Source organism: Eschrichtius robustus, chromosome 1 (genome assembly GCF_028021215.1).
Source record: "Eschrichtius robustus isolate mEscRob2 chromosome 1, mEscRob2.pri, whole genome shotgun sequence".
NCBI classification, from domain to species: Eukaryota; Metazoa; Chordata; class Mammalia; order Artiodactyla; family Eschrichtiidae; genus Eschrichtius; species Eschrichtius robustus.
Window position 1 is genome coordinate 31164789 of NC_090824.1, and position 12318 is coordinate 31177106.

The window sequence follows — 12318 nt, forward strand, 5'->3', positions numbered from 1 at the left end:
CTATATTTTATTCATTTTGTCATCCTTCTGCAAAGTCAGTCAAAGGTTTTTAAGTAAAGGAAATAACATAACGAGAGCTGTATTTTGTGCAGATGACTCTGGTAGTAGTATACAGAGAAGAGAAGAGGCAGGAGTGAATTCAGAGGTTTGACATTTTCTCACGAGAGACAGAATGAGGTCCTTGTTCAGAGTAGCAGAATAAACACAGTAACTGAATTAATGTGGGGGTGTTTTCACTCTGACATACAAACCCCAAGAATATTTTCTACCCCAACATACCCAGTAATACATTTTGCTTGGAAAATGAAGTCAACAATAAGCACAGGAATATTAATAACAGAAAAAAGAATTTTGAGATTTGGAAAGGGATTCTAGAGAAACCATTACTAATTGTTTCCTGGATTAGCTAGATCTTTCAGTCACTTCATAGTGAATATAACTGGTAAAAATTAATAAAACTAACAATTATGAAAACCAGACATGTTAAAATTAATTTGAGTAAAAACTGAAAGGAATCCAAACAGAATAAAAATTTTTGACCTATGAAGTTTGACCTGAAAAACCATACTTGGTAGAAGTAACATTTAAAAATATATAGAAGTAACATTTACAAACTTGGTAGAAGCTGTAACCAGGAAATTCTGATAGACAAAAAACATGATTGATAACTCAAATATTTGACATAAAATTTACATGGAAAAGAATCTTGAGAATATCAGTAAAATGAAAACCTTGAAGGTATTTAACCAAGACCTATAAAAAACTGATCAAGAAATTTTAGTTAAATGTCACTTAAAATTTAGCATCCACTATGAGAGACAATAAAATCAAAGGAATTAAATTGGCTTAATGGAGTATACATCAGAAAACACATCAAAATGCTCAGCAGATCCAAATATCTGCCTGGCAAAATACTGACGACACTCTTAATTAATATTTTGAGGGGCAGGAGGTAGACGGAACAGGGACTCCCACTGTGAAGGAAAGAAAATAACCAAAGGTCACAACAGCCTTTGAGCAAGAGTATAATCATTCCTCATCAAAGTTCTGGAATGAAGAGGAAGGAGAAAAGACTATTACTTAGATTACTTAACCATTCTACAAAGTGATCTTTATCATATGCTAGCTGCTGTGATAGGTGCTGGATATACAATGATAAATGAAGCAGATAGGACTCCTGCCCTTGAGGAGTTTATAATCTACAGCAAAGGTTTACAAAATACAGCCCTGGGCCAAATCCAAGCTAAGAGTGGTTTTGATATTTTTAAAGGACTGTTTAAAAGAAAAATCAAAGAAGAACATGCAACAGAGAATGTGTATGGCTCCAAAAGCCTAAACTATTAACTATCTTGGCTCTTTACAGAAAATGTCTGCCAACCCCTGGGCTAGAGAAGAAATAAACTTTAAACAAATAAACAAATAAATATAAAATTAGAACTCTGCTAAGTGCTAAGGAGGTAAAAACAGGGTAATATAAGAGATAATCATGTGGGACAGGTGGTTAGAGACTAAGGCTTCGCTGAGAAAGTGACAGTTAAGCTAATTCTTAAAGATAATTAAGGAATTAGAGGTGGAAGATTGGCAGGAAGAGGGGAGACGGTTGGTACTTTCTGGGCAAAGGGAAGGGCGATAAGGAGGCCTTAGTAAAGAATTTAGCACAGCTAGGACACTGAAGGAAGGCCAGTGCGGCTACAGTGGATGAGGAGGGTGCTACAAAGTAAGGTGGAGAAACTGACAGAGGCCAGATCGCGCAGCTGTCCATAGGATGTGTTAAGGAATTTGAATTCTATTTTAAATGCAATGGAAAGCCACTGAAAATTTAAAGCATGGAATGGAAAGGACATAACTGAATTTGCCTTTAAAAAAAAAATCACAATGGCTGAATGAAGAATTACAGTTATGGACTGCTATTGAAATTCAGCATGAGTGTAGAAAGTAAGGGGGTACTGTGTTCTCAAATTGATTTGAGTTTTGTTTGACAAAGAGTGAGAGTTTGGATGGTAAAGGATTTATCCAAAATTTTACTTGAATCTATTTGGTACCAGAGAGTAAAGTGGGGAGAGTGAAAATGTGGATCAATTTTTGATTTGGACAATTTCTGATCAATATGGTGAAATGAGCAGATAAGAAGGACCCCCTTCCAATTCATACACATAGAAATTCTGGATAAAATAACCTCCCCACAAATACTTGTTAAAAAAAAAGTTAAATTAAAATCAAAAAGCAAAGATGAAATCTTCAGGTGCCAACAATTTAAAAAGGTGAAGTTACAGCAGTGGTATGTGTAGTGGTAAGGGGGTGCTGACTTTTGGATGAGGCTAGATGGATTAGATTTGAACAGCACTGGGTTAAGACCCTAGAAGAGATGGAATTAAGGTCCTGGGCTTCTGACAGAGAGTCAGAAACAAACCATAAGACAAGAATAGGAGATTTTGAAGAAGAGAGAGCGAATGGGTTACAAATAAATTACAAATAAATAACAAACATTAACATTTACTACCTTGAGTTTTACACAAGTAAAATCTTATTTCCAATGAATGGAGTAACTTTAGAAAAGCACTTGCTCCATTAACAAAGATATTATGTAACAAAGGTGCAAACTTTCTGATTCAACACCAGGGTAAAAATAAAGCTATAGGGTACAGGTCTAATTTGATCCTCTATTTAGACAAATGCTTTCTTATTTCCTATTTCAGGTTAAAAACACCTAAGGTACTTCTTAGAATAGACCAAAACACTGCTTGGATGCTTTCTCTAAAAACTCTCAAGTCCAAATGTTGCCTAGATTGGAAACACATGCATTAATAAGACTCCTTCAATTCCTGTAAGACAAGTTTCTATTCCTGCTTACAAGACACTCAACTTACAGAAGTGGATAACATCAAGCTGGTATGTTTCTGAATGCACGATTTCCTGTGTAGAAACAGCTTCATTTGTCAGTATACAAAATTGTTGAAGGCTGGTGGGGAAATAGGGAGTAACTGCTTAATGGGTGTGAGGTTATATTTTGGGGTGATGAAAATGCTTTGGAACTAGACAGAGGTGGTGGTTGCACAATATCGTGAATGTACTAAATGCCACTAATTTGTTCACTTTAAAATTGCTAATTTGATGTTATGTGAATTTCACCTCAATTTTAAAAAATTGTTGAGGACAAAAGCATGGCAACTATATGAAAGTAACTTGGTTAGCTAATCTCTGCCCTCAGCATTCTATGCTGGGGGCCATCTAACGAGCATATGCAGCTGATCACAAAAAAAGACTAGCAAGAGGGCAAGCACAGAACAACAGAAATTCACTATTACCAGGAAAAAACAAGTCCGTTATACACTATTGATACTACCTTTACATACAGAGCATACTGCAAAAATGATTCTTCTCTGAATGTGAAATTTGGGAAATTTGGAAAAAAACTAATAACTACTCTTTAACAGCTTTTCTCATTCCAGAATTCCAAATACTAAGGACCTACTTTTATAACTTTTGATTTGAGATGTAAACACATAAAACTTAGATGTCACAGGAGTACGTTATAGAAATGAAAGGTGAATGTCTTACCTCTGAATTCAAGTCCCCGCAGCTGGAAGGTAACCAGCCCATTGCCTATCTCTATAAGGTGTACTAACGCATTGAGGTAGTCAGAGGCAAGAATGAAACAGTCCCCTGTACTGTAGTTTCCCCACCGTCCTAGGTGCAAATCACCACAAAGACTGTGTTGTAGGGATCTGGTTAAATGTTCATAAAAGATGGAATTCAGATTGTTGTCATCTGATCCTATAAGAAGGGATTAAAAAAATGTTAACTTTACCTTAAGTACCCTTTATATCAACAAACAAGATTGTTAAAAGTATTAAAACTAATTTCCAGTTAGGGTTGTATCTATAGTTCTTTGACAAGGAAGATAATATACCCTTACAAGGGTACCCTGAACCCTTATAATACAGATATCCTTAGAATTCCTATATAAAAATGAAATATAGGATAATGGGAAAAAAATTTTCAAATTAGAGTTAGACGTAACGTAACCTCTCTGAGTCTCTGGTCCCCATCCACAAAATGTGGGAATTGGATTAGGTGAAATCTAAGGTCTTTTCCACCTCTTTAACAATCCATGATCAAAATTTTCTATCACTGTTCAATTAACTATGCCTTATAATTAAAACCATGCAAGAGAAATGAAAAAGATAAAAGAAATTCAAAACTAGAACAAAAAGACATACTGGTAAAGGAAGTGGGTTAAGTAATACAAGATTTGAACAAATGAGATAGTCCAAAACAAAGAGAAGTTGGTCAGTCAAAAAAACTCTGTATACTGAGATGCCTAATATTAGCTAAACAGAAATAAACTGTATACACAGAAACAGCAGTAAAGAACCACCTACAAATTTATTAGTCATCTTTTAAGAAAAAAAATTAGGATAAAACATCACCCAATAAATTAGAAAACCATCTTTAGAAGTAACCCATCCAAAGCAATAATCTGTAAATGGGTGCCCAAAGCACAGAATTGATGAATGGCAAAACATACTCAACTTAAGAATTATTTTAAACTCAGCCTAACTAAATAATAAAATAAAAGGGAAACCCTAGGCTCAAGCTTCAATAAAACAGTTGTATCTAACGTCGTCTGCCCATTATGAAAGTGTGCATATTAATTCAGGACATGGTCTTTGTGGTATGCAGGATGGCATCATCAGCATCATAATTCCAAGCCCCCTACAAGGACATACCAGAGCTGAGATGGCTGTTATATCTACCAGAACATGATAATGACAGTCATTAATATCAAATAACTAGTCCTCCTTAATCAAATTTATAATTATGAATCAATCTGATTACTATAATTTAGTTTCTCAAGCAGAGCATTTGAAGTAATCTGCGAGTCAAATGAATACAAATCTTCCAGTGTATTGGGAGTCATATTTCTTTAGTAAATTAATACATTGATATTCTGGTTGATACATTAATCTTTTATGGGTGGGGCAGTGAGATTCACCCTCTCTATGCCAGATTACTAATAGGTGGGCCGACAAAAAGATGTTTCCCAAAGGACAAAACTAAGAACCAAACTTTACATAATGGTAACACCACCAAAATGTCACCCACTGAAGCCTTATCTTGAGTGGCTATTTGGCTCCTCTAGATGACATCTCTGTATACAATAAACTTAATGAAATTAATATTTATCTAACCATTTGGGGAAGCAGGGAAGCAAACATAATAATAAGTTCAGACTGCATACTCTTCAGTACACCTCATCAGTTTTACTTTCACTGTGCTCTACTTTTTTAACCTATGTAAGAACAATCTTCCAATGGAATTTTTTATTCTTATCAGCATTCTTAAAATGCATTTTATAAAAGATAGGTATATAAATTTTAGATATTCTAATTCACGTATACTTTGCTAAAGTAAAACAAAATAAAGCGAAGGATATTTAGTTTTTCAGAAATGACCTTTGGATCCCACAGAGGATTCCCAATAAGTCGGGAGTGAAATACGTATATAACGAATTCCTTAGACTTGCTTCTTTACTCACAAATAGGGCTATTACCTGGATTTCTATCAAGCTGGGAAGCCAATCTGGTATTTGAATGATCCACTCGTTTTGTGCTAAAAAAGGCAAAATGAAACATCTTTAGTAAGCTTTTTTATATTAAAAAAGTCTAACAATTAAAAGGGAGAAAACTATACAATAAAGATGAAATAAATATTATCGCTTTATAAAAATGAGAAAAATCTATGAGTAACATATTAATAAAGCTCTTTGATAGAACAATTTTAGGGGTAAGGATTTATTTTTTACTCTTCCACCTCCATTATACATAAAGACAAGATTTTTCTTAACTGATGTTTCACCGAACAGTGTATAGAAAGACACTGAGTTTAATGTAAAAAAAATTTTGATCAGGATGGAAAAAATGCATACTGTATACAGTTCCTAAAAATACACAGTGCATGAAACATTCCTTATAAGGGGAAGGTTATTAATGTCCAGTGGTACAGTGTTCTTTAGAACAGTGGTTCCCAAAATGTGGTCCACAGAACCTGGAGCAGGAGACTCAAGAACTTTCAGGGAGTTTTCCAAATCAAAACTATTTTCATAGTAGTACTGAACTGTTATTCGCTTTTTTTCACTGTGTTGACAACTGCATTGATGGTGCAAAAGCAACGGTGGGTAAGACTGCCGGTGCTTTAACATGAATCAAGGCAGTGGCACCAAACTGTACTATTTTTCACTGCTACCCATGCACAAGAAAAAAAAATTCAAGTTTCCCTTAAAAATGTCCTTAATGAAGCAATAAAAATAATAATTTTGTTAAATTGCAGCCCCTCAGTACAGATCTTTTTAATATTGTGTGTGGCGAAATACACATAAAGCACTTCTGCTGCATTCTGAAGCAGGACGATTGTCTGGAGGGAAAGCATTTGTGCAACTGCTTGAATTGTAAGTAGCAGTAGCTGCTTTTTTTCCATGGAACACCATTTTCACTTGAATAAACTATGACTATTCAGACTTGAGTATTTGACAGACATTTCTCAAGTGAAGAAAGTAAGTCTGACATTTCAAGAAAAATAACTGATAAAGATACCTGTTGCCAATAATAACAATTCAAGTTTTCAAGCAAAAATTAGAATTTCAGGAAACTTGCATCTACCACCATGCGCTTGATAGCTTCCCGATACTTCAACACTTTTTTGAGATTGGTGGTGATATGAATATATATATATTTTTAATATTGTACTGTGAAATGGGTCAAAATTTGGAAGATCTACATTACTCAATGAGCCAGTATTTTCCAAACGATAGATAAAGATGTATCAATATAAGTGTACGCATGGGTAAAAGACCCATTCAATCTATAAGACATATCAGTGAATTTTGATGTAATACAGTTTCAAAAATTCACTGATATGGCTTTAGATTCCACATTGCCACTAATCTTTAAGAAACTACCATTTGTCGAAGGATCCAAGAATATCCGCAATTGTCTAAAAAGGCTATTAAAATACTTCTTTTTTTTCAAACTGTATGTCTGTGTGAGGCCAGATTTACTTTATATACTTCAACCAGAACAACACAATGCTACAAGAGACTGAATGCAGAAGCAGATAAGAGAATTCAGCTGTCTTTTATTAAGTCAGACATGAAAGAGATTTACAAAACTATAAAAACAACGACATTCTTCTGATTTTCTTGGTGGAATGGTAAATAAGAGTTATTCTTCATTAGAAAAATGTTATTTATATTAACATGTAATGGGTTTATTGTTGTTATTTTTATATTAATTCATTTAAAATTGAGTTTTGACTTATAATCCAATAAATATATAATATATATAATCCAATAAAACCCCTATCCAATAATCCAATATATAATCCAATAAAACCCCTATCAACAAAAACTCTTTGGAGATGTCAATAATTTTTAAGATTGTATGTAAAGGGGTTCTGAGATCAAAAAGTTTAAGAACTGCTGACAAAGATGTTATTCTGGACTAAATTTAAGTTGGTCCAGAAGAAAAAAAGGGTATAAATAACACTGAAATTCACCAAAAAGAGAAATACTATGTGTGATTTTAGGTAAAAGACCAGAGCAAAAGTTTCACATCCATAAGCCAGTTCATTGCTAAAAAGTCAAGATTACCATTTTCACCTATTATATGTACCTATGTGTGAAAGTGTAGAGAGAAAGGCACGGAGCTGGCCAGTAGAATTATAAATTTGTACAAGCTCTTTCTGAATCAACATGTTAATACATTTATAAGCCTTTAAAATGTTTAAGCTCCATGATTCAGTAATTCCCCTTTAGATATTTTCTTAAATTAAAAAAAAAGAAGAAAAAAATTTGGAGATTACATACAAGGATAGTTACTAGGCATCATATTAAACAGCTAACCTAAGGAATTAAGCTTAAATGAAGAAAATACTTTATGTACAAAGATGGTTATTTAAAAACCTATTCTCATGAAAAACTACAAATAACCTATAAAAACTTTAGGTCTAAAAATAGCTACTTCTTAGAAAACTATGAGATAACTAATTATGACTGTTATAATGATATAACAGTGTATAGCATAAAGTTTCAAAGTATTATTAATGTGGAACAATTCTAAGAAATAACATTAAAAGAAAAAAGACAGAAAACTGAATATATTTAACTAGGACTATGTTTTAAAAATCTTATAAATAGAAAAAAAGGTAGAGAAAATAGAGTATTCTCTGACTCTTCCAATTTTATATAATTTTGAAATTTTAGAATATTTATAAAATTTTAAATATTTCAATAGAAAAAATTATTAACCATGAATAATTTATAACAATGCTGTCAATAGTTTTTCCTAGTAAAAAAGATAAAAGCTGGCTTTCAAGTGTTGTTCTTTACTCACTTATAGTCTCTCTCCCAGAATTTCACAGGTCGAACATATGAAGTGATGAATATTGCACTTCCCAGAAAGGGGTTCAGTGGAGTAGAAAAGAAGGCTGATACGGCAGCCTGAACAAACAACATGGCTGAATCTATGGGAAAACTGGTTAAGGACCTTAACATTCATCTGATTGTGCAAGTGCGTTCACACACCTGCGTGCACGGCACACACACACACACACACCCCTCACAAACACATTGCAATTACAGCAATTAGAAAAATGAGGTTCATCAGAGGAATACAGAAGAAGGTGTCACTGGACAGTATAAGGGGTAGAAGCAGAAAGACACAGCCAGGAAGGTACAGCCTGGCATGATGCTCTGAAGGGAGCCAAATAAATATTTGCTAACATGTGTCTGGTAAAATTCCATGTATCACTCTTTGGTAGAGATGGTTTTAAATTTTCCAGAAGATAAAAACTAAAATTTAAAGATACAAAAGTCTGCATATCAACATCTACAAGGTCCCTAACCTTTATGTTTACTTAGAAAGTACCTTTAAGAAAGGATGAGAATAGAAAATTTTGAATGTAAGTTTAATTACAATCATATCAATATGGAAAATGTTTTGAATGCTCATTCATTTATAAATATTTCTAAACACATTTTGTATATATTGAAAATTCCTGTACTTCAATACTCACATATATAAACATGAAATTTTTAATCAGCATTACTTAATTATAAAACCTTAATACTTTTCTCATGTTCAGATGATCTGTGAGCCACAGAAGTTAATATAAATTAAACAATCAAAATTGGTATAGGTGTGGGCTCAAAAGACTGTGAATTTTTGATAATTTATCATATAGTAACCTATATTCTATGCCTGTGAAAGGTTATGCCTACAAACCAACATTCTCATCAAGGATATGACTGTCCTTTCTTATAAAACTTTTATTAGAAGGATACGGGGCACTGCAAAGGGCTGAGCGAAAGCATGGAAAGCAGAACCCCATGTAATTTGCCATGGAGCAATGTAAGTGTATACAAACTGCAATTTATAAAGGAGTTCCCAAAGCTGTAGGAGGAAAACAAAAACAATCAGTAAAAAGCTTACCATCAGATTTTTTAATTAGAAAATGAAAAACTTCTAAAATGATTTTCTTCCTAATAGGGAAATAGCATGGAAATTATTTGCCATTTGCATCAAAGGAAAAGAAATATCACTGCCCAAACACTGCATGTGTTTTTAAGTAAAGACAGTTAACTGACTGACGGATTTGTGTTTTATCAGTTTAAAAAATTCTATGCTCTCTATTGGTTCTATTACTACTAACAAGCAAAACAACAAAAAAAAGGAAATCTAGATGTCTGTAAAGCTTAAGCAATAAATATGTATTTTTTATTCTGACATTTCCCTCAAATTTTAGTGCTTTGGAAAATGAGTAAGTTTTAAATGCAATGTCAAAAGGAATTTGAAAGCAGCCAGGCAGGGGATAAAGTTGTAATTCAGTTGTCACTGTCTGTTTCCTAAGAATTTAGGAATTACTAGTGTGTATTAGGCATCTGTTCATAATCAGAATTGTTATTGCCAATGGAAACATAATATACATTTTAATCTTATTTCAATTAGGATCTGTTTTGTTGTTGAACATGTCTTCAACACTGAAACAGAACTATTGTGCCCAGGATTGCCTCTGCATGCTAGGCAATGCAAGGCACCATTCTCAGAACAGATCACAGAATCTTAAAAGCAAGAGATTCTGACTAATTCAGTGCCATGATTCAGGCACCAAACACCTCACATTTAAATTATTTAGCCGATTTACAAATGAACTTGTTTAATTTCCAATTTAAAAAAGAAATCACAACTTCAAGCAATCAGAAAATGCAGATGAATCCCTGCATTCTTTGCCATGACTCAAAATTACGCTGGCAACCCTCGGTACTAATGGGATCAGGATGACAGGAAGTAAAAGCATCATGTATAATATCAGATGCCATTGCAACTGCTTAAAAACAGTGACTCAGAACACTCTTCTGTTTCTAAGTGGGAAACAGACTGTACTCAAATTTTGACTGTAATATTAAAGAAAAATATGTAATTACATGTTTAAGTGATTAGTGGGTGAAAATATTTTTGTATACATTCAGAGCAATTTTTTCTTGAAATATTATTAAGTTGGTGGTACACCTTACAACGATATCTTAAAATAAATATATCTAAAGAGATCCCTTGAATATTACTTGCTTATTATCACTGTTAAGTTCTATGAAGTAACCATATAAAATGCAAACTCCTTACGGGCAGAGCTTCTCTGTTTTGCTAACTAATGTAGCCTAAGCATCTAGAATAGTTCTGGAACATGGTACACTCTCAAAAACAATTTGCTTAACAAATGAAAGTATTAAGAAAATCCAAACTAATGCGAGTTAAGTGTAGTGACTATTTCAAGGACTGTTTAGTTTATATTTTACTGCAACTTTCACTTTTTTCCAACTGGTATAAGATTCAATACAATTTCCAATCTAAATATTAAATTTGTGAGAAATCACATGCTTTTTTTATACAGACAATTCTCTGATTAACTTTCTGGCTTCCTCGTTTGATTAATCATGCTCACTAGAAGAGGAAATAAATGATAAAAATGCATACAAATTAGTGATTGAATAAATATAATATTGTGATATTTTAGAAGCTATTTAGCACAACATTTAGTACAATATTTAGAAATTGACTATTTCTAAAAGCTTGTTCAGATTAACAGTTTTCATTTTTACTGTCCCCATCCTAGGCCAGACCTCTATCATATCTAAATTACTGTCACAATCTCTTAAGCTGTTCTCCATACCTTTAGGTTCTCTCTTCCCCAATTCATCCCAAATGTGGCTGACCAGGCTAACTTTCCTAAAATTAGGATTTCACTGTGTTTTGTAGCTGCTCATATGCTTCAGCTCTCTGTCACCTATCAAATGGGATAATATATGTCAAAGTCCTTTGTATGCGGTCAGTGTTAACATGAAATCTAAACTATTTAATTTCAAATAATCTGACTACACAACCTATTTCACTTAGAAAGGCAGTGTGGCTCAGCAAGAAGATTCTTGGAGGCAGAAGATGCAGGCTTTACCATCTTGTTTGTAAAAAGACTACAGGCAACTATCCCATGGGTGATAACAAATTTTAGGAGCATTCTGTAAACTTCAGTATATCCTGCAAATAAACTAGTGTCTCACTGCTCCCGCATGGCCTGACTGCCTTCAGTCTCCACCATCTTCATTCAGTATCAGGTTATTTCCTCCCTCCATCTATGAAGCAGCCCACAGTTCAGCTCAATTATTACCATGATTGTTTCTAAAATTATTCAAAACCACACCCCCTTTTGGAAGAACCCATATATTTATATACTTATTAGAGTTCCTCTAATTTTTCCATATAATTTAATCTTACCTTCTTAGCCACAGCAAGAAATATATCTTCTATGGATGACAGTGACTGGCATTGTTTAGGGATTCTAATCCTAAATAACTGGTTGACTGAAGAAAGATATTACTTAAAAGATAATGAAGCGAATGAAATGCAAGCGTAATCCTCACTAAATGGCATATTACTTAGGGAGACACTTTTTACAGATAAGGATGTTTCCTTCAGTGATAAATTACCTTGTTGAAGAGTATGGACATGAAGAAGAGATCCAACAGCATGGTCTCTGAAAAAGCTTCATAGTCAATTTTGAAAAAGAGCACAGTAAAGATGACTGTGACATACTGATATGTAGGGCTGCTGAAAGAGGACCGTAGCAACTTCAGACCAGCAATGGTGATCATTAAAGCACCTAATCTACAATATAAAGAAAGCACATTCATCAACTGATGACTGAAAACTTTAATCTACGAACTTCAGAAAAATCACCATTTCATTTACTAAGCTCAGAAACATATATATC

At 33.5% G+C, this 12318-nt stretch overlaps 1 protein-coding gene across 5 annotated transcripts in view; it reads right to left on the bottom strand.

Moving 5' to 3' along the window:
- PCNX1 (pecanex 1) overlaps positions 1-12318 on the bottom strand; it is a 167680-nt gene that overhangs the window by 28596 nt on the left and 126766 nt on the right. For all 5 annotated transcript variants that reach the window (XM_068543493.1, XM_068543484.1, XM_068543467.1 and 2 more), the window contains 5 exons: positions 12035-12212; positions 9341-9449; positions 8391-8520; positions 5555-5613; positions 3559-3774 (listed from right to left, as the gene is read on the bottom strand). In XM_068543493.1, the coding sequence (XP_068399594.1) occupies positions 3559-3774; positions 5555-5613; positions 8391-8520; positions 9341-9449; positions 12035-12212 (692 nt within the window). The remainder of the gene's footprint in view (positions 1-3558; positions 3775-5554; positions 5614-8390; positions 8521-9340; positions 9450-12034; positions 12213-12318) is intronic.